This window comes from Erithacus rubecula, assembly GCF_903797595.1.
Source record: "Erithacus rubecula genome assembly, chromosome: 10".
In the NCBI taxonomy this organism is placed as follows: Eukaryota; Metazoa; Chordata; class Aves; order Passeriformes; family Muscicapidae; genus Erithacus; species Erithacus rubecula.
In genome coordinates, this window is record NC_136662.1 from 1,544,875 (window position 1) to 1,568,448 (window position 23,574).

Sequence of the window (23,574 nt, forward strand, 5' to 3'; positions counted from 1 at the left end):
CTGTATGTTGTAATTGTCTGTTCAGTGATTTTTTCAGGAATATTTAATGCAAAAGCTTTGAAAAACCAACCTGTATCAGCTGCAAAGCAAAAAGGTGAAGTGCACCTGAACAGTCACTCGGGGGTAAAATCAATATTCCTTTTAAACTCGTTTTTCCCTTGGTCAAACAGAGTCTGCAATTTCCAGTTAGTTTAATTTTGCTTTACCTCTTCGTGGCTGCAAGTAAGGCAGGGCTCTTACAAGTGGTATAAATTCAGGAAGTTTAGAATGACATTTCTGTAGTGGTTTAGTCTTGCAAATAAAGACAGAATTCAAAGAAATCAGCTTCCCTTTTTATGTGGAGGGGAAAAAAAAAATCTGTTTTCACAGGTAACATCCTGACAGCTTCACCTCTTTCCCACCACCTACCTCCCCCTGCTCCCTGGATTTGGAGGTGAAACATCTTTTTCTTCAACAGGACTGACCTTGGGTGCCTTGACACTTTCTAATGCCTGATCTGGCATGAGGAAGAGGCTCAAAATGAGGAAGGGAGCTTCAAAATCCAGCAGCCAGACAGATAATCCTTGTGTTGGGTGTGAATTGCAGCAGAAAGAGCTGCTCTGATTCCATAAAGAGGAAGGTGTTTGCATTGTTTGGAGAGGCCAAAGCTTTCACACTTAAAAGCAAACCCTTAAGTCTGCTTTTATCGAGGTGTGAAAAGGGTTGTTGTGAGAATTTCTGACCCAGAAAGGAGCTTGAGAAGCCAGATTATGGAGAGAACACCGAGCTGGGGCTCGGTTCCTGATTTGTCTCGTGTCCAACAGCAATTAAAAATGATAAAATGTTTTCTTCTGGGTGAAAAACTGGCAATATTCACGTTGGTTTTTTTTTTTTTTTTTTTTTTTTTTTTTTTTTTTTTTTCAGCCTGGCTAGCAGTTTGCAATTCAGGCATTTTTCCTGTAAACACATTCAGAGTTGCTCCAGATCTTTAAAGCACTTAAAATGCAATTAGGTTTCAGGTATTGGTGATGGCAAACACTTGCTAAATTGATAGAAAATGGCTTTTACAGTTCAAGCACATAATTCAAGCAGTTAATGCTGAAAGCCTGCCTGCAATAAAGCTTTTCATGGCTGATACTGCTCAGTTTTGCTGGCAGGGTGAGAAAGAAATGCTTGAACTTCATCAAGAAGGAAAATGGAGCCTTAAAAAAATTTTTAAAAATCAGCATTTTGGGGTTTTGGCAGCTGAATTGCCACTTCCATGTCTTGCTGTAGTTTCTATGCAGGATGTGAAGTGGCAGATGAAGGGGGTTGTTCTCTCACTTGATTTATTTAGCAGCACTTTGGGGCTCCCATCCAGGGTTTGTTTTAGATCCTTCCAAAAAGCTGAAAACTACTGGAAGAAGAAGTTGCTGATGGTTTTCTTGGGCAAAATGGCTGCAGTTTCTCTTGACTGAAAGTGGAGAGGAGGAAATACAATTGAGTGGTTTTAATGTCCTGGCTTGTTGCAGACAGGTGGATTTTTAAGGAACGTGCCCTGACCATTTCCTTTCATGCTGAAGGGGTTTTAAAAACTGCAAACAGGTTTGCTAGCTGGAGTCATTCTTGGTTTTGTTTTTTTTTTTTTTCCTTGAACTAGTTATATAAATGTAACATAAATTGCATAACTGAGAGAAAAATTGAGTTACAGGAAACTGGGAGAGCAGTCTGGACATGGAAAAGTAAAGTCTGGAGCAATTAGTCTGCATATCAATATTCCCTTTTACACAGTGGGGGAGGTTTGATAACCTTGGTATTGATGTGATTGTGATTATGCCTTAAAACTGCTGGCACATAAAATGATTCTGTTTAATTTATTCTAGATTTCCTTCTCCCTCACTTTGGAATGTAAAAGATAATCTAGGAAATAAAGGAAAAGAACTGGAAATTGAGGGAAAAGCAGAGGGTTTATGCATTATCCTCAACTGTGGAGGGTTTTTATCTGAGATAAAAAATGAGTTTTTTTCTGAGGAGGAACCAACCTGCAGAGTAAGGTGGGAATAAGCAGAGAGAAGGAAAAATTGTCACATTGAAGTGGTTTGGTTGGAAATGTTGGATCTGGTTGCAAACACTTCTCTGGAAATAGCAAGAAGGAGCCTTTACAAGGGGATTGGCTCTGGGAAACTCAGCTGTCATAAATCCATTTATCTGGTAGCTTTGCTTTAGGATGGATTTTACTGCTGCTCCTTTGAAGCAGCCCTGCTGCATAAGGGAGGCTCTGCTAATAAAGGGAGTTAATCCAGTGTTCAATGCAGTATTCTCTGAATTTTGAAGCATGTGGGATTTACTCTGAGTCAAGAGTTTGGCCCCAGTTCCCAAAGGCATAATTCCTCTTTGAACACAAAATCTGACAACTGCTTTTCCTCCTTCCAGGAGAAACCTGGAATTTGCACATTCCTCCCTTGTTTATAGAATGGATCTGAGAGGGGCTTTGGCTTGTTAAGGCCCCAGAATATAAATATAATTCAAATTTTTAGCAGTTTTGGACTCCAAGTGCTGTTTAGACTTCCTTGAGTGCTTCCTGTCTCTTCCAGCTATTCCAAGACTGAGTGGAATTTGTCTTGCTCATCAGGGGGCTCAGCTGGAGTTTAGCAGGATATTGAAATATTGAATTGTATTAGTGGTACTCTTAACAATAACCCTTCAATGTGGTGCATATCCTCTCAAAATGAGTTTATTGTTCTTTCACTCCAGGTCTTTGAAAGCACTTCATTTTCCTGGCTGGAAGCTGGCACTGAGCTAATATTGACTAATGTCATTTGGAACAGGAAAAAATTGTTGTTCAACTTAGGAAATGTGGGAAAAACCCTTAACACCTTGTTTGTCAGGAAAAGGACAGATCTAAACCTTCCACTTTTTTTTTTTTTTTAATTTAATTTAATTTTATTTTATTTTTTTAGATGAGGAAAATGGAGCAGACAATGCTCAATCCATGACTGGGACAGGAGGGAGGAGAGGGAACACAATTTGTTTGTGTATGGACTCAGATTTTCAGGAAATTAATTTGGCAAAGGTAACTTTTATGTTCATTTTGAGCCACCAGCAGCACAGAGATCCACATTAAACCAAACAAACCTTAAAAACCTTGGCACTTGGACAGTCTAAATGACTTCCTGGTGTTTGCCATCCATAAATACCTGGCTCTGCTCGCCCCTGGATTTTACTGAAGTATGATAACAAATGCAAAGCATGCTTTTTTTTTATTTGTGTGGGTTGTTCTGTTTGATTTCTTTTTTCTTTTCAGGAAGATAAATTAGTTGTAGAGCATAAGATATTTAAGGAAAAAAAAAAAAGTATTAAAGATACCATCTTAAGTGCTGCATTAGGCTCAGTCTTTAGTATTTAAATCTATTTTGCATGGGTTGTTTTTCTTGTCTCCAGGATATCAAACTCTCACCTCTCCTCTCAAGCTGGTGGCCTCCTGCATGGAAAAAAAGGGGAAAAAAGCCTCACCCTCAGTGCTGGGGCTCTGCACCCAAAGCAGCTGGAGGGTGGCATTTGCAGGTCACTCTGTGTGATGTTTTCATGTTTACTGAGGATGCACAAGAAATAACCTTTCACTTCCTGGACACTTCTGGATTTCACTTTTCCTCCAAGTACAGCAAAACAGGCACTGATAATTTTGAAATTGCTGGGGCTGAGAGTTTAAAAGTTCATAAAGGACCAGAGGTCAGGGAGCCTGAGCTGTGTTTATCACACCTTGGTGTCTGCCTGTTGTCACCCTCTGTCACTGTGTGCTGCAGGAATTACCCTCCCTCTGGAAAAAAAATAATAATTACAAATTCACTGTTTGCCTCTTTGCTCTTTCCTGCTCTTGATTTGTATTGCATTTATATTATATTCTATTTTTTTTTTCTTCTACCCTGCTTTCTTGTCCTTTAATACTCAAGCTGAAAGGTGCATTTGATTTTGGTAATGGAATAACAGCTGCAATTCCCAGATTGAGCACTTGCCACCTTCCAGTGCTCCTGATGGAAAAGTCTCTTTGGGCTCTGCAGGTTGTAATGGGCACCAGGTGCTTCTGAAATGGAGTTACAACCTTCTAACTTTTCTATTAGAAACCTCAGGGCTTGGCTTAAATGTCTTTTATTTCACTTGGCTATTGATTTGTAGAAGTCCCTTAATAACTCTAGGCTCCAAAGACAAGGAATAGTCAAAAATTCTTGATCAGAGACAAGGAACCTCTGTGATCTCTGATTTTTGGTAGGATCATGACAATTCATTGCCAAGGAAACTTGTGCACAGAGGTTGTTAACTGATGATACAGAACAAACCCCATGGAGATGCAAATTGAGCTTTCCCAAGTGGAATTCTCCCTTGGAAGCTTTTGTTTTACCTCGTAGGAAAAAAAAAATCAACTTGTTATTCTACACCAACAATTGCTTTAGGAGAAATTCATGACCTTGAAGAACTTTCTTGTAGTAGTGGGGTTGATTTGGATGTCAAAGCCCCACAGGGTAAGTGAGAGGCCATACAGGGACTGGCTTAAAGCTGCATTTTCACCACACAACAGCAATCTTCTGCAAGTTAAAAAAAAATCCTGTGGGTTTTACACTCCTTACAGCTTCCTGCACATGTGACTGACAACTCAGCCAGGCTCCAGATAGACAAGTGAGATACATCAGCAAACAGGCTGGGCTTAGAAAAAAGCACTTTGAAATCCTGAGTGCTCTGTGCCAGCACAGCCTTAAAGCACCTAAAGCTGAGCTGCTGATCAGATTAACCCGGTGTGTGATTAACTCCTCATCCTTTGTTGGCATGTTTACCTCGAAATTCAGGTGTGCTACCTCCAGCTTTAATCACACCCTGTTCTCTGCAGTTTGCTGTTGAATTAAGTGGAGAAAGAAATGGGTATTTTCCTTGGCTGGTGGTGTGTTTGGAGGCTGGAGGGGCATCCTTGGGGCTGTGGTTTCTCCTCAGCTCTGGGAGAATTTGGGAAGATCCTGGGTGGAGAACATCAAGATGAGTTGAGATGGAGCAGTTGAGCTCCATCAGGCACAGAATAATTGTGTACAGAATTGGTCACAGCATAATTGTGTACAGAATTGTTCACAGAATTACTGTGTACAGAGGAATTGTGCACAGAATAATTGTTTACAGAATTGTTTACAGAAGAATTGTTCACAGAATTGTGCACAGAATAATTGTGTGCAGAATAATTGTGCACAGAACAATTGTTGACAGAATTGTTCACAGAATAATTGTTTACAGAATTGTTCACAGAATAATTGTTTACAGAATTGTTCACAAAATAATTGTGCACAGAACAATTGTTGACAGAATTGTTCACAGAATAATTGTTCACAGAATTGTTCACAGAGTAACTGTGTACAAAATAATTGTTCACAGAATTGTGCACAGAATAATTGTTCACAGAGTAATTGTGCACAGAATTGTTCACAGAATAATTTTTTACAGAATAATAGTGCCTAGAACTGTTCACAGAATTCTCCCCACACCTGCACCAGAGCCAGGGGCTGGTGCTGTCTGTGCATCATTTCCCATCCCTATAGAACTTTCCTTTCTCTCTGTACTTGAAATATTAATTTTATATGACCAAGGCAGGAGCTGCCAGCCTATAAATCTGTATCCTTCACCTCTTGACAACCCCTCCTTGATTTTATTTTGTGCTTTGTCTGATGAGCAAATTCCTCAGGACTTGTTTGGTCTGCTGTGTCCTTGTTACTTAAGTGCTTGATGAAGTTTAATTAGCAGTGAAATTGCTGTGCTTGTTTGTGTGCACACTGCTGATTCCCTTTTGGCCCCTGAATTCTGTAAAATAACACACACAAATTGCTGCCCATCACTGAAATTATTACATAAAAAACTGCATTTCTCCAAGCTCTGTGGCGAGTTCAGCCTTTGAAACACAGCTGGGATGCAAACCACTCTTCCTGATAATTTTGCTGATATTGCAAAGGTTTTTGTTAAAACCACAACATTTTCCAGCCAAAACCAGGGAAAAGAAGATTTGCTGCCTATTTCAGCTCAGAGTTTGGAATCTCTTTAATCTGCAGTAGTTGTGCATTTAGGGCCAGGCCAGCTGGCAGATGTGCACATGAGCACTGCACATGTCCCATCCCTGCTCTGCTGGTGGCACAATTCCCTTTTTCTGAGCAATAAACTCTGATAACCACCAATAAAGCAGGGACACCTTCACCAGTCTCTGCATCTGCTCACAGCCACAGCAATTTTAGAAATGTTTTTAGGGGATGTTTTAATCATCAAGTTATCCTTAAAAAAAAAATCTGTTTAATATGGATTCCAAGTTTTCAAAATCAGTGGAGATGAACAGCTTTCCATTTCAAGATAATTATTTCTTAAAAGCTGGTGTTGCTCAGTTCCAGAGACAGGGAAAGTTGGGTGTGGTTAATTAGCAGGGAAAACTGACAGAATGATCCTTATCTTTTGAACAAATACACATTTATGGTCCTATAAAACTTTTCTACATGTCTGTACTCATTGGGAAGGCACAGCCTGAAAGAGAAATGTTTAATTTGTTAAGGCCCAACCAAAGGCTTAAGAAGCAGCTTTATATATTATATCTCTGTGCTAACAGAGTTTATTTTTTTAGGATTTATTTTAGAATCTGACTTTTAAGGGTTTAGACCATGGCTCTGTAGAGAGCAAGGACTCTGCTCCATCAGCATCCCATTATAAAATGGGCTAAAATGGAATAATTCCCTTTTCCCCCATTTGTTTCAGCCTCATCCAGAGTCAGAGATGAGCATGAAAATGGGGATAGGAAGGAAAAATTCCTTTTTGGGAATTTGACCTGGCTGCTGTGGAGGAGCCCAGGGTGATGGGTGCTCTTCAGCAGAACTGGTGACTCAGAATTGTGTTGAGAACTTGGCTCTGCTTGGAGTTTTCCTGCTGAGCTTCACATCATTTTCTCACTTTCCAGCTCAGGTTTGCCTTCCTCCTTCCATTTGCATTTGATCCTGATTATTTCCTGGAGCTGGAAAATATAAAAATATAAACCAGGGTGGGTTTTTAACTGTGAGCATGAATAATGGGAGGGTCAGGCCAATTAATTATGCAGTAATTGTGTTTTTCCCTCTTTCATTTTGTAGCTGTGGTCTTGTTCTAAGTCAAAGGCTTTGGCTTTAGGAAGGGAAAAATTGTAATTTCATCATTTTTAATAAGACAAAATGTCCTCTTATGCTTAAGAAAATAAATATTTGCACACCAGTCCTCTCATGAAGAGGCAGGAACATCTTTCATGTAGCACTTTAGTAATAAATAGTTTTTAATACAAGTGACACCTCAGACATCCATTTTTAACTTATAATTAGATTTATTGCCAGAATAAATGTGTCTTTTCACTCCTATTGATAACTAGCAAGGAATGGCTGTTTCTGAAATATCTGGAATTCTCTTCCCTTGCCCCATCAATTTGCTCTTGTGTTACAGTAGAACAGCAAAGAATTCACAAGATTTTAAAATTGTGGCTTTGTCTTGTGGAATTCTCAATTAAACTTTCATCATTCCCAGCTGAAATGGCAGGGTGGCTTTTCCAGGGACATTTTTCATTTGGGGAAGGTGCCCAATCCAAACCATTCCCTCATTCCAGGCCAAGCATGTGATAAAAACTGGCAAAAAACACAGTTTAAAACAGCCTCAAAAAAATCCTTTGCCCTGATTTCAGTGACTTCTGCTCACAATCCATTAGCTCTGGATTTCTTGAGACAGAAATAACAAGTGGGATGGTATTTCTGGAGTGTTTAACACTTAATAAATCAAATAAAAATAAAAATGTACAGAGCAAGTGTTCTAAATGTGATTTATTTTCCTGGCTCTGATTGATGAGGAAATAGTTCCATGCAAATTTCTGTCTCTCTTAGGAATTGAATTCTCTTCCTGGTGATTTTGTAGAACAGGATTATGGTTTTTTTTTTTTATGTAAATTCAGGTGAATTTCCTCATGAGAAAGTTTGTCTTGTTCCACTAAAATATCAGATTTTCAGCAGGGATGAATTGTACAGTGAGCACTGAAGGGGAACAAAAATAGACTGGCATTCCAGGCAAAAAAGCCGTTTTCAACATGTCTGGTGGGATTGACAGTGAAAGAATGGTCCATTCCGGAGGGCATCCCTTCATGGGTGATGTGAGTTGTGACAACTCCTGTGAATGGATGGCATGTGTGGGTTCAATTTCTCCCTGTGGCTGTTTTCAAACCAAAAAAATTAGAAATTTTTGGTTCAACAATGGATTTTGGAATTGTATGTGATGTTTTAGGGGTGAAAAAGAACCAAACAATGGATATTACTCCGAATTAGAATGTATATAGCAATTATATTGTAGTCTCAAACAAACCATCCTTCCGAGTTCTAGCACAGTTATTGTGCCTGGATGGTCTGTTTGACCTTTTTGATCTTTTACCTTTGTAAAAAGAAATTTTGAAAGTAGGTTTTTATATATTAGTGGAGCTTGTTACTATTCTCATTGCTTTGCCATGCATCATCCCATGCACTCGGCACGCCTTGAACAAAGCTGTGAAAAGGACTCTGGACAAAACCGTGAAGGAGGTCTTTTTGCTGCAAACAGAGGGGGGAGATGTGGGAGTCCATGGTTTTTCCCTGGCTCCTTTGGGGGTGCAAAAACCCCCCTGGCAGACCCCTCAGAGACCCCTGAGTGCTGCCCAGGAGCTGCAGGGGCTGGATTTGGCTCCTTGGGAGAATCTGCCCACATTGAGAGAAGAGACACAGAAAATAATGATGAGTAGAGTGTAAATTAGAATGTTAGAACGTAGATAAATAGGTTTTCTTGAATGTTTATGATAAGGGACACGTGGCCAAGATGGAGAATTTGGGGGGTGGACACCTTTTCCTCCTTCTTCTCCATGTCATCCATGTTGGGTGACACGTTGGCACTCTTGGATTGGTTGGGGTCAGGGCTGGACCATTTAATAAAATTGTATTGTATTGGGAAAATTTTGTAAACATGTAATACGTAGTACTAACTATATAAGATAAGCCCTGCCTTGACCAGGGGGATTCCACCATGGATGCCAGGCTGAGCAGACCGCTGCTGGCCAGGCAAAGTGTCCCAGAGATAAGAAATAATAAACTGTCCTTGGAAAAAGAGAAAACCGTCTCCGGCAGTCTCTCTTCGGCGGCTTCGGGGAAAACCAGGTTTTGAACCACCTTCGTGTCCCTCTGGGGTGATCTCGGGGCAGAGGAGGAACCCCAGACTGGGACAAGCACTGAGGGATTTGTTGAGTTTATTTCCCTGTAAAAATGAGGAAAATTACTCCTTTTTTCTCTTTACATGGAAAGATGTGCCTGGAATTGTGTACAGAGATGCAGCAGGTGGTTTTTCATTGCAAATAATATTTTATATAAAGATAACCAGTGTGTATGCACAAAAGCCACATACATAAAAATAAATGTTGGCTTTTTTATTGCTGGCTAAATATAATTTATGTGAATTTCCATTTGAGAAATGAACCAATCTGACTTTGTGACATAAATAGCAGAAATGCAGCCTGGCTGTGGCCAGATTTCCAGGTTGTGACACCCAGGGCAATATTTTGATTTGAAAATCAGATATTTACCCTCTGTGGGGTGCATGTGGTAATTCTCCAATTCCTTAAGAAATGTGCTGGAGGGTTGATACATCCAAGTTACTGCAGGAATTACAGATTTTATTATTTTTTTTCCTAGAACTGATTTCTATGAGTTTTGTCTGAAGTCTCTGATTTACCTTTCAACACAGAGATCTGCTTCATGTCCCTAATATTTATTTAATGTGTGCTGAAATATTCTCTCAGTTCTTTGAATTCTGAATCTATTCAAGATTATGATTTTTTTATATATATATTTTTTTTTAAGCTGATGCATTTGGAGACAGTTCTCATGAGATAAGAACCCTCTGGTAATTACAGTGACAGGACAGTGGTTTCTGAACCTCCCAAAAATCCAGAGGTTTCTGTGAATTATAGAAATGCCTGATGTGGGATTGCTGCTTTTTCTAAGGGATGAACCAACAACAAGATGAAATTGGAGGTTTTGTTGTTCAAATTCCTGCAATTCAATTTTTGAGTTGTTTTTAAGGCCAGAAAAAAAGGCAAGTTCTTTGTGGAGAAGAGAATTTAGAGCTGAAAGCCTCTCTCTGCCATTTCTTTATGATCTTTTTTAAGGCATAGCATCACAATTTATTTATTATTTAATTATTGGGACAATATCACTGCAATTCTGGCAAAGACTTTGGTTTATTCAATTTTTAGCCAGATAAGGGCTGTGATGTCCTCAGTTCTCAGCATGCACAGGGCACCTTCTGCTTTTATTTCTCATTATTTATTTCTCATTATTTTCTCCATGTGCTTTACAGTGGAATTTGTAGAAGTGCTGTTAAATAGTTATTTACCCAGAATTATTTGTAAATTGGCTGCAGCTCTGGAGCCAAGCAGGAAATGTCCAGATGCTTCATAAAAATTCTTTTTTCCATAGATTTTAGGTAGAAAATCCAGGTTTTAGAATTGTGGCTGTAAACCAGCCAGTTCCATCACAGTGGATAAAAAAGGGGGAGATTTTTAATTTAAAGTTTCTCAAACTTGTCTCTCTCCTCTGATTTTTTTATTTCCTTTTCACAAATTTCCCTTGGAACCCTTTTTTTTCCAGCTGTGTTCACTCCTCTATTTTCTCAATTGTAAGAATATAAAAAAAAAATCCAAAGTGGGAGGAGTGTGAAGCTACACTCACAGCTCAGTTAAAAATAAAACCAAATTTTTACAACAAATAATGAATTCTAAATTTACCCTCCCCCCTCCAAAAAAAAAAAAAAAAAAAAAATCAGAAAATGTCTCATGGTCTCTGAGGCACAAAATGTGCTGCTAGTTCTGGTATCAAGTTCAAAAGGGGAAATACAAAACCCCAGTTCCTGTTTTTCTGACTTGACAGTTTGAGCTGGGACTTCATTGCTGCTGGGTTTTGTTCATTTTGGACAGAGAAAAATTTAATAGTTTATAATTTAGTTAGTCTGGGCTTAATGTTTATCTGTCTTCTCTTTTTTCTGAGTTAAGGTGAAAACTTCACCCAAATTGGTGATGTTGTGCTTTTTCTGGGGGAAAAAAATAAATCAGAAAATGGTATTTTTTAATGACTGGCACAATTTAATGGAGAGAAAAAATTAATAATTCATTCATGGTTACCTAATAGAGTAGTGCAAGTAAAATATCAGCAACTTCCATAAGATATGAAGTTTTCTTCCTTATGATTTTGGGATTTTTCCTCTTGTGTTTTTTTCCCCTTGATGCCCAAAAAAAAAAGCCACTCAACCCCAGAAGAAACTGTTGTTTTGGCAGTGAGAGAAGAAGATGCAATAAAAACTTGGCATAACTTCTGAAGGATTTATGTAAGGATTAATTATATGATTGCAGCATTAACTCTGTGCTTTGCTACCACTGGCTTCTCTTTTTTTCTTCCCTTTGTCATTTCTTTAGGATCTCTTTTAAGGCATGAACATCACAATTTAGTTATTTATTATTTAATTATTGAGTCAATATCACTGCAGCCCTGGCAAAGATTTTGTTTATATGATTTTAAAGCACAAATAATTCTGGAAACTTGCTTGTGTATATAAAATATACAGGATCACATATTACCACCTCTAATATATATATAGTCTATGTATTACTGATACCTGATTAGCATAATTAATCTTGATTAACCTTTACATCTGTCATGAAGATTATTTTAAAGGTTTTTCTGTTCTCTTCTGTTTCCATGGTGAATGTACAGTCAAAGTCTAAAAATTACGAATTAAATTCTGTGGAAATTCCCTGAATGTGACCACCAGTTCCTGTAAATAAGACAAAGAGGGGTTTTTCTGATTTTTGTGGGGTTCAAACAACAAAGGGCAGAGGTTCTACATTCAGAAGGTTGTGATCACAACAATGGGATTTATGGGGGTGATCTTAGAAGGCAACTCAGTAATTCAGTATTTTAGAGGGCAACTCAGTAATTCAGTGTCTTAGGGGGTAACTCAGTAATTCAATGTTTTAAGGGGTAACTCAGTAATTCAGTATTTTGGAGGGCAACTCAGTAGCTCAGCATGGCTACAGTTAAGGAGGAGAGGGTAAGAAATTATTTTCTGTTTGGGAGTTGCCTGTTAAACTTTTGGAGAGTGATTTTAGCATGACAACCCCTAATTTCAAGTCCTTTTTAATATTAGATTTCAGTAACATCAACTCATGAATGATCTTTTCCAAAATGATCCTTGAAAAAGAAGGAGGACAAAATGCTGATGAATTTTTTGTTTGCGTGACCCCTCTGTCCTGGAGCTCCTGAGAGTGGCCAGGGTGTGGAGCAGGAGCTGGCAGAGCCAGGCTGGGAAGGCAGAGAGGGCCAGAGGGATTTGGGATGAGTTTTGGGATGACTCACCCCCATCTGAGTCAGTGCAAGGAGCCATTGAACAAGAGTGGCCCAGTTTAGCTATTTTTAATATTTGCTTACTCACATTTACTGTACTAAGCTCTTTACAGGAAAGGTAGTTAAGAGCTGTAGTAAGCTCTTAAAGCCACTTTCCATGGCAGCAGCTCCTTTAATTGATTAGGAGTGATGGCTTTAGTCTTGGTTTTTTCTTTTCTGAGCTTTTAAGGACTTTTTTTTTCAGCTTTAAGGTGGGTATAATTCTTACACTTGCTGCAGTGTGGTGCTCACAGGATTGCCTCTGGACATACAGAGATAAATTGGACTCTAAACTCAGCAGGAGCAGCTTGGTACTACCTGGAGATGTTTTTTGACCTCACCAGGGGGAATTTTATCTCCAAAAGGCTGTGATTTAATATCTGAATAAAACATCCCAAGGTTTTAGCCACGATGGAATAAACAGGTCCCAAGTTTTGTTTGCAGTGCCCACTCACCCAGCCCTGGCTCTGTGCTTGCCAGGCTGAGCTGCTCTCCTGTTTCCAGCTGTTCCAGCTGTGGCTCAGCAGGAGGAAGCTGAGCAGGTTCCTTGGGGTGTCTTTGTGTCCCTGAGTTCAGTGCTGGCTTCCTGTTTACTGCTGCTGAGGGAGGCTTGGCCTGGCACCAGAGAAGGTGCAAGAGTGGCTCGTGGATTTGCTGTTAGGGATTGTAGCTGGGAGTTGGGAATTTTGCAGTTTTCTTTTTCTTTTCAGACATTCCCTGCTGTACAACCAAATTCCTTCAGTTTAGTGTTGGCACCAGAGCTGGGAAGGGTGAGTGGGGTCACAGCTCTGCAGAGCAGATGTTGAGTTGATGCCTTAAGTTTGAGCTTTCATAATTTCCAGATTCTGCACTCTATCTGTGTGTAACTCTGATTTTCATACAAATTGTTACAAGTTCTCCTCCCAGCTCAGGCACACAAACAATCCTGTTCCAGCCCCAGAACCAAGGACACGCTGCAGCTCCAGCCCCAAAAAGTGCAAACAGAGAGAATGAGGAGAGAATCTGGGAGGGTGGGACTGCAGAGCCTGGAGCTGGGACTGGACAATGAACCCAATATAGAAATGGACTAAAACTGATAAAAATGTGGAAATTCCTGACTTGGGTCCATTTTGGATGGAGTCACAGCCAGGCTCTTGCAGTGCCCCAGGTGAATCCTTGGAAGGTTTTTAATAAATCCCTGCTTTTTCCTTTAACTCTGTCAGCCTTTTTTAGGCATCTCTTAGGATGGGGATAAATGAGCTGTGGGGCTGAGACAACTCCTGTTATCAGCTCGTGGGAGCAGAGGCTGCCCCATGGATTTTGTGGCCCAGATCCTGGGAGAGCAGAACCCAAAGATCTCTCCAGCAGCAGGGAAATGATGCTGCATCCAAAGCTGCTCTTGGGAGAGGGAGGCAGAGCTGCAGCTGGGATGTGTCTGCTGCTTGGGGCATCTGGAGAGCTGAAATCAAATCATAGCTGGACTGAAAAATTAACTGGCTGTAAATTTTGATGAAGCTGCTGTTGGCCAAAGCAAGAAATGGAGCTGCTGTCAGTTTTTATAATACACAGACAGTGCTGGGAGTGCAGATAGACTCCTTGAAAGGTAGAAGTTGACATTCCTCTCATCATTTTTGACTTTGAATCCTTAAATATAGAGTATATGTTCAAAGTTTTTTTGTTTGGTTTTTTTATTTTTCCAGTTTTTCTGCATAGTATAAGACTCACAGGATGATGAATTTGGAGTTAAACACCACCTGGATTTACCAGGCAGCCACTGCAGAAACGCTTTCTAAATTTCTAATTTGCTACAAGCAAATGATTTCTAAAAATGTGAGTGAACTGTAAATAAACACAAGTTGATTCAGCCCTAGCAGAACTGTATAAAAGAGTTTATTTGGATTGTTGACCTGGGAGAGGTGTGAGGCTTTCTAGGGCAGGAAGGTTGTTGGTGCCAGGCTGGAGCTGCTGTTGGGGTGAGATCTGTGCCAGGTGTGAAGTGTGGCAGAGTCTGGGCTGGCACCTTTGGGCATTGTGGCACCAAACCCTCAGTGACAGCAGAATTGAGCAAGCTGCAGGACACATTTTCTAATCCATAACCCAGCAGGATTCCCTAAGGAAAGGAAAACAAAGTCCCACTGCTCATCACTGTACACTGAAGCCACTCATATATCTCCTCACCTTTGAACCACTGTTGACACAATTCTCAGATGCAAACATGTCAAATTTACTCCTATTTAGCCAGTTAGTTAAAAATAGTGGGTGTATTTGTCCAAGAGATTGAGTGAATGGAGGGTAAATATTTGGGTTGCTTGCCAGGATGATGCTGGGCTACAACTCCTGGTCGACAGGAGACTCACACCAGCAAACTCTGAATTTTAGCAGCTCCTCCAGAACACCCACAGTTAAACTGGCCATTGAAAATTCATGGCTGAAAACGATTGGTAGAAAAAAAAAAAAATCTGCAATACTGTGTAAGGTGTCTGGAAGCAGTGAAGTTTGTTAGGGGTGGTGCTGGAGGACAGGACTGGATTTACAGGTTCCTTCCTGCTCTGGTGGCAGAGCTCAAACACAGGGAGATAAAACTGACAACACACAAACACAGGGTGTTCCTCTGCTGGGCAAAAAGCTCCAAGTGCACAGCTGGCAGCAAAATCCCTGGGGAACCTGGGGAAAAGTGTCCTCAGCATCCCAGAGGAGGCAGAGCTCTGCTTTGGGCCACCAAATCCTGGCTTTTGGCAGAGCTCCAGTTGTTTACTCAGACAACTTTCTAAAGGTTTCCTTTGGCTCTCACTGGTTGCTTTCTTCTGCTTCAAGTGTTTTCTGCCAGTTTCCTTGTGTTTGATTTTTGGGGAAAAAAAAGAGTTTTCAGCTGGGAGAAATTAAAAGTGGTTTTTCCCTGATTTTTGTTGTAGTTGGGATCAGAGAAAAAGAATTTAGGGGGAGATTTGAACCACATCATTTCTTTGTCATTTCCCAGGTGGTGTTTGGGGCTCAGCTCCTCTTTTTGAATTTAGAGTAGGCAATATGAGGATTCATTAAAGCCTGAAAATAGAAAAGTAGTTGCAAGGAAACCAAAGCATTTTCTGGGGCAGAGTTCACTCCCCCAGATTTGAACCTGCAGTTTGGAGAGATGAGCTGAGAGCAGATGTGAGATCCCTTCTCAGAACTTGCAAACCTCATTTTGCTTCAGACAAGTCCATTGATTGTCCCATTTCCTCTGGCTAAGGGGGGAAAATGTCTTTACAGCCAGCTATGAATACAGGTGTTCCCTGGTGATTAGTTTATAATAATAATAATAATAAAAAAAATTGCTGTGTGTGTTTATCCCAGCTGATGGGCAATAAATAACTGCATTTCCCACTTATATTAAAATTTGACATTTGGTTCTTCCTTGGTCCATTTTTTACCATGAAGTGCTTGAGCTGCTCACTCTGTTCCCACTTTGCTAAAGTGAAAACATTTTTTTTTTAATGCACACCAAACCAGTGAAGCTCAATAACTGCACCTGGGAATTTTTTGGGTTGGAAAAATCCAAATTATCCACTTTCCATTGAGCCTGACTTGTGCACCTTTGTGACTAAATACAGAACTTCTAGCATTAGAGCAGGATTTTAACTTCATAAAAGAGGAGCAGAGAGGAGTTTTGGAGATCAATTTTCTCTTGATGTCAATAGTAAATATTAAGTTTACTGTGAAATTTTGTGGTTTTCAACTCTTATAGCAGGAATGTTTCTTGGCTAGGGGATATTTTTGTTGGTGGTTTGCTCTTAACAGGTGAACAAAACTGGTGAAGTTTTGTTTTTGAGCCTCGTTTTAAACTGTGAACCCTTCAGAGTGAACTTTAACAATGTCTTCTCACCACATTAAAAAAAAGAAAAAAATACCTAAAAAACCCAAAAAAAAAAAAAAAAAAAGGTAAACCATCAAAAAAGTCTTACTGAAGTGCAAAGCCACCACAGGAAGCACATGACTGGCAGATCTGGGGGTTCAGGTGCTCTGCCCTTCTCACAGGGGATGTTGTCAGAACATCTGTGGGGCTTTTGGAGGGAATCTAAATGCTGAGTGACATTTCTTCTGAAAGCAGCTCGAGTGTAAGAGGTGCCACTATTTCAGTTTGTTCTGCAATTTTCCTGCTCCTCTGTCCTAAAAAAAATTTTGTTCCTCCTCTGTCCTAAAAGAATTTTGCTGCTCCTCTTCCTGAAGGAATTTTGTTCTTCCCCTGTCTTAAAGGAATTTTGCTGCTCCTCTTCCTAAAGGAATTTTATTTCTCATCTGTCCTAAAGGAAATTTGTTCCTCCTTTATTCTAAACAAATTTTATTCCTCCTCTGTCCTAAAGGAGTTTTGTTGCTCCTCTGTTCCAAAGAAATTCTGTTCCTCTGTTTGAAAGGAATTTTTGCTGTTCAAAAGCAATTTTCCCCTGTTGCTTGATCCCTCTCTATCAGATTATATTTATATTATCAGATTATATTCCAACCCCAAATCTGTTTTTGTGGTGGGGTTTTTGTAGGGGGTGAGGAGTTTTGCTCCCAGTTAGTTCTGCCCAGCACAGAAGGGCTGCAGAGAGCTGGGCTGGAGTCTCTGTGTCATCATGGTCAGGAGGAACATCTGGACACATCTGCTGGGCTTTGGAGGAGCTGCTCCCACCTCTCTCAGGGTGGGATGTGGAGGAACATCTGGACACATCTGCTGGGCTTTGGAGGAGCCCTCTCAGGGTGGGATGTGGAGGAACATCTGGACACATCTGCTGGGCTTTGGAGGAGCTCTCTCAGGGTGGGATGTGGAGGAACATCTGGACACATCTGCTGGGATTTGGAGGAGCTCTCCCAGGGTGGGATGTGGAGGAACATCTGGACACATCTGCTGGGCTTTGGAGGAGCTCTCCCAGGGTGGGATGTGGAGGAACATCTGGACACATCTGCTGGGCTTTGGAGGAGCTGCTCCCACCTCTCTCAGGGTGGGATGTGGAGGAACATCTGGACACATCTGCTGGGCTTTGGAGGAGCTCTCCCAGGGTGGGATGTGGAGGAACATCTGGACACATCTGCTGGCTTTGGAGGAGCTCTCTCAGGGTGGGATGTGGAGGAACATCTGGACACATCTGCTGGGCTTTGGAGGAGCCCTCCCAGGGTGGGATGTGGAGGAACATCTGGACACATCTGCTGGGCTTTGGAGGAGCTGCTCCCAGCTCTCAGGGTGGGATGTGGGAGAACATCTGGACACATCTGCTGGGCTTTGGAGGAGCTCTCCCAGGGTGGGATGTGGGAGAACATCTGGACACATCTGCTGGGCTTTGGAGGAGCTCTCCCAGGGTGGGATGTGGGAGAACATCTGGACACATCTGCTGGGCTTTGGAGGAGCTCTCCCAGGGTGGGATGTGGAGGAACATCTGGACACATCTGCTGGGATTTGGAGGAGCTCTCCCCGGGTGGGATGTGCAGAGCTGGGCACTGATTCCCTGCTGAATCTGCAGCTCATTTCATTTCTCCTCTGCCCAGCTGCAGAAAGAACATTGAGAATGTTCCTCCCCTGCCTGGCTTTGCTTGGTTGGGTTTGTTTCTTATAAAGATCTCAGGCACTCTCAGAAATCTGGCTGCTGCTGTCATTAATCCATGCTTGCTCTTCCCCAAAAATCTGGGAAATGTGGGATTCCCTTGAGGAGGAGAACCAGGGGGTCATGGAGATGCAGCAGCATTGAGGCACAAAAACTTTGAATTATCTCAGGAATTATCCAGTGGTTATTTGGCTTGTTTTGCAGCACTGAGGCACAAAAACTTTGAATTATCTCAGGAATTATCCAGTGGTTATTTGGCTTGTTTTGCAGCACTGAGGCACAAAAACTTTGAATTATCTCAGGAATTATCCAGTGGTTGTTGGGCTTGTTTTGCAGCATTGAGGCACAAAAACTTTGAATTATCTCAGGAATTATCCAGTGGTTATTTGGCTTGTTTTGCAGCACTGAGGCACAAAAACTTTGAATTATCTCAGGAATTTTCCAGGGGTGCAGGTGCCAGGATGGCACATGTGGGATCATCCCTTCTGCCTGTGGATTAAATAAATTCTGTTAAATGAATAAGGTGATTGAATGTAAATGGAATTGAATGTACCAGAGATGGTATTTGTTATCTGGACTTAGATGTTTACTAATTTTTATTTATGTTATAGTGAGTTTTATAGTATTTTTAGTTAATAAGTTGAAAATAGAGATGGTTATTTTTATAGCTTAATTTAAAAAAAGATTTAAATTCTTTTTATTTTTAACTTAACTAATTACTTATAATTCATAATACAAATTCTTTTATTTCATTACAAAAGTATAATTTAAATTTAGAAAAGAAAAAAAAATTTAACCACAAATTTTGTATTTAATAATAATAATAATAATAATAATAATAATAATAATAATAATAATAATAATAATTATTATTATTATTATTATTATTATTATTATTATTATTATTATTATTATTATTATTATTAAATAAGGTCAGGATTTTAAATAACCAGGAAAAGCCTTTGCTTGGGGGAGTGGAATCTCAAGAAAAGCCATCCTGCACTCCCAAAAAACATTTTGGAGGATGCATCACAAAGAGCTGTTCCCACTGAGAGAAATGAAGTGAGATTCAAATATACCTGAAAAACTTTCAATTTTAAGTTTTTTTTATTATGTAATATTACACACTTTTATTTAAACTCCACACTTACAATTTAAATTTTACTATTTAATTTTCAAAACTTTTTTTACAACCTTTAATCAAAACCAATATATATATTTTTTTTTTAAATCAGCATTTGTTAACACGAAAAATTAAAAAAAAAAAAAAAAATTAAAACTTTCTAAAATTAAATTTATTTTTTTTTCTGGAACATCTCTTTGCCATATCCTTCACCAAACCCTGAGCTCTGTGCCAGGATGATTTTCCTGGAAATTTTTCCACATTTCTGCAATGCCCCTCAGGAGCCTCCTGGGCTCAGTTCCTGGATTTTTGCTGCTCTGCTGGGAAGGTTCTGGCTCCTTTCCACAGAATTCCCATCCCATTTCCATCCCCAGCAGGGCTGACACAGGAGAACATCAAGGAAGGAAAAAGATCATTAAGGCAGGAATAAAAACAAATTGTAAATCACTTTCAGGCTGGAATGCCCCAGTCTGAGCAATAAAACTGGTTTTTAATTGTGGGGAAAAACTGATTACAGAAAAAATCAGCTTGTTGTTGGAAAGTTTCCATGGTTCCTTTCCCTCCAAGGAAGTTTTTCCTGGTTTAGCAGAGAAGTGCTTGGGGTTGAATATATAAGGATATAACAATTGTAAACCCCCAAATTTTATCATTTAATGTTGTTGTACCAGAAATTGTTGATAAAGAGAATTAAGCATGAATTTATAAAACTCAGCTGAAGATGCTCCTGCTCATTGCAGAGGGGCTGTGACCTTTAAAGGTCATTTCCAACCCAAACCAGACTATAAAAAAAAAAATTATTAGAGTAGCCTGGTCTTTATCCAAAAGAAAATCAATCTGGAAAGAGCAGGTAATACAGAAAAAAAAAAGTGATTTTGTGTTTGTGTGCTCCTGCATCTGCCTTAGAGGCAGAACAACAAAGATGGCAAATGAAATGAAATAAAAAATTATTAAATTATTAAAAAATCACAATGCAATGAAGATGGCAAATTACCACCCAACTCTCTGAGAAACTGGTGGTTGACACGTCATGAAATTCAGAGAAGTGGCTGAAAGTGCCTTGGAAAGGAGCAGGGTCAGCTCAGGGTGGTACATCTCAGAGCTGGGGGGGCTAAAAATGGAAATATTTCCCATCTGTTAATATTAGCATGCCACTGAAACTGCCTGATTCTCACTTCTTAGAGCTTTGCTCTCCTTCAGCCACTTTGGGTGAAAATTTCCATTCTGTGCCCTCCTGGCCCCTGTTTGAAAACAGAATTTTATAGTGTGGATCAGTCATGGCACAGCAGAAATTCCACAGTAAAACCCAAGGGAAATTACTAATTCTGGTTTGGGGTAAACAGCCTGTGATGAGCTCACTGTGAATAAAAACATGAAATAAACACAATAATGGATAATTAAAACAAATAAAATGGACGTTTGGTGGGAGAATGCTGCAGAAAATAAATATGTGCTCATATATCTAAATTTTCAGTGAGTCTCTAAGAGGTTAGGAAACCTGAAACTAAATTGGCTGAGAGGGTAAAAAAGAGGAAGAATTTGCAGATGGTGCTTCAAAGTGAGTTTTGGTTGTTCAGGTTTTATCTGGGATTTCCCTGTATTTGTATTTTAGGGACTTTTGCCCTGCCAGGACCTTCCATCTTTGCATTTGGCTTCCAGGATCCAGGTTTTTGGTCAAGTGTGGTGTTGGTGGAGCAGAATCCTTCTGGTTCAAAGAAGATTTGCACAGAGTTTCAAAAATATTTAATTTCTGCAGCTGCTTTTTCTTAGTTTTTGAGGCATTCACAAGTCTAAAGGGGTTCTTTAACAGATGCTGTTGTACATTTGTTTTTTTTCCTTAAAAATGCTGGAGCTGCTGGGTTGCAAATGTAGCAAATCATAGCCAGGAACTTTTAAATCAAATTTTATCAAATTTTTATCAAATTTTTATCAAATATTATTCTCTCCCAAATATCTTAATAGTTGAAAGCCAAACTGATTTTTAACAGCTCATCTTTAAACTTCCCCAATTTCATAATTCTTTCTATTACCAGGAGTTTTTGAGGACTCTGTCTGTGTGTAGAGAAAAAAAAACCAAAAAGAAATCTCACCTGTCTTCCCTTGACCAGCCATGGGTGTATCTCTGGATTTTAAATAACTTTGCTTGAGGGAAGTGGAATTTCAACCAAAGGGATCCTCCACTCCCAAAAATATTTTGTAGGGTGCATCACAAAGAGAAAAACAGAAATGAAGAGAAATTCAAATATTCCTGAAAAAAACCCCAAATGTTGTTACATCCTTGAAGGAGAGAAGAGACCAGAAAAATGCACAAATAATAATTTGTGAGGCTCTGAGGCAAAGGATAAAAATCCCCTTCCCATTTCCCAGATGCAGCACTTGAGTGTGCAGGGCTGGTGGAGGATGCTCAGACACAGCAGGAATTTGTTTGGCTCAAAAAGAGACTTTTTGGAAGGTGCAGAAGCATTTTTCAAACAATGAGAATGTCTGGGAAAGGCATTAGGAAATCACAGGGATTGGATGTTGTTTGTTCCATCCCCAGAAGGTTTTGTAAATGAAACAGCACTAAAAGGTTTTTAGGATTCTGGGAATTGTTGTGACTAAAACCCAGAGTAGGAGCTTTTAACCAAAGCAAAGTAGCTCTGTTGAAAAACAAGAATTTGATTTATGAATCTGTAAAAAGCTGTGGTTTTATTTTTCCCCCCTCATATTTTAAAACATCTGCACAATCTTTTTAACATTAGGCCCACACAGGCATTAAAATAGTTTGAGCTTGTGTTATATGTCATTTAAAAGGGGGTGGTTTTAATGAGATTCAAGTTCATATATTTCACCTTTTGCATTTCAGTTTTATGGTGCTGTGCAGAAATAATTCCTGCCATGTCTGCATATCCCAAAAATCACAATCTCAATTTCTTCTTCATCATTTTACTGCCAAGGAAATGTGTCTGGAGACTCAAATTTAGCATTCAAGTGGCAGAGATGGCAGGGAAATGGAATTTAATTGAGAATGGGTGCCAGGCTCTTCAGTGCAATTTTTTTCAATATAATTTTTTTTTTCAATATAATTTATATTTTAAATATATATTTTTTTTCTGGGATAGGATCACATTTGCTGGGCTGTTCCCAACACCAGGGAAGTTTTGTGGCTCTGACTTTTCCCAGACTAAGCCTCAGCCTGACCATTGCATTTGTGCCTCCAACTGTACTGAACCATTCCTAAAAATGTTTAATTTTCCTTTATTTCTTTTTTTTCCAGTCAGAGTGAAGCTTGTCCTGGGGAGAGTGAAGAGCCATTTCAGTTGTGTAGAGGATCCCACAGGCACATAAATGCAGGTGTGTTGGCTTTGGGGGTTCATTTTTAATTTGTTTTTTTGGTGGGAGCATTAATTTCATAAAATATAAAACTGGTGGTTTGGACTTTTGTTGGTTTTTTTTTTTTTTGAGCTGAAGCTTAGAAAAAAAACATGGAACAAAGAACCCAAAATAACTCAAATAAGTTTCTGCTCTTTCTATTTAAGCACTGGGTATAAAATGGAATTTTCTTTTTGAGTCAGAGCTGCCCTGTTGTGCATCCTTGGCAATTTAAAAGCTCTTGCATTAAATCTACTCAGTGCTCCCCTTTCCTCCTGGAGAGACAGAGCAGCAACAAAAAATAAATGCCAATAAATCTTATAAAATGCATCATGACTCATAAAGCATCAGCAGTTTCAAACACAAAGGGTGAGAGGGGAGAAAATAATGAGAAATATTTTGCAGTTAAGGGGCTGTAAAAATAGAAGCCAACTTTTAAAAAAAAGGAAACATCAAATGAATTGTGTAAATCACTCAGGCTCAAGTGTTGTTTTCCAGCCAGTTAGGTGCTGCAGGATGTGAAAGGTTTTTTTTGTGCTTTGAGAAGAGAAACCCTTCAGAAAAGCTGTGGAGCCACCACAAGAGAAGAGAGCAGAGTTCAGAATCAGAATTATCACTGACATTTCTTTTTTTCCCCCTTTTCACCTCGTTGGTTTGGAATAAATCCCCACCTGAGAGTTTGGAGGATTGCTCTCCTGGCCCCTCAGTGATGGATTCACATCCTGATAATTCCAATTCTCCTCTTCCCCCTCCACTCCCAGTATCTCAACGTGAAAGAGGATTGCAAAGCCATGGCTTTCTGTGCAAAAATGAGGAGCACAAAGAAGAATGAGCTCAACCTGGAGGCTCAGCACCAGGGGCTGGAGATCCTGTTCTACCTGCAGGACAAAGCCCCCATCTGCCACCCCAGCGGCGAGTTCACCTCGGAGGAGCTGTGCATTGAGGCTGCCCAGAGGTGTTGTGAGTATTGGGCTTTATTTCACCTCTCTGCACCCACAGTGAGGCACCCTCAGTCACAGCAGCAGCCACCCTATCCCAGTCAATCCCAATAAATCCCAATAAATCCCCACAAAGCTGCTCTGACCTCGTGTGCATCCCTCACGTGGCAGGGGTTGTGCTGTGCTGTTCCCTTTGGGCTGGGGTT

The 23,574-nt window shown here is 39.9% G+C and overlaps 1 protein-coding gene across 2 annotated transcripts in view; it reads left to right on the top strand.

The window, feature by feature from the left end:
* The window catches only part of JAK1 (Janus kinase 1), a 65,387-nt gene that overhangs the window by 15,409 nt on the left and 26,404 nt on the right, over positions 1 to 23,574 (top strand). For both annotated transcript variants that reach the window (XM_079314446.1, XM_079314445.1), the window contains 2 exons: positions 22,336 to 22,412; positions 23,192 to 23,390. In XM_079314446.1, the coding sequence (XP_079170572.1) occupies positions 22,407 to 22,412; positions 23,192 to 23,390 (205 nt within the window). In that variant the 5' untranslated portion in view covers positions 22,336 to 22,406. The remainder of the gene's footprint in view (positions 1 to 22,335; positions 22,413 to 23,191; positions 23,391 to 23,574) is intronic.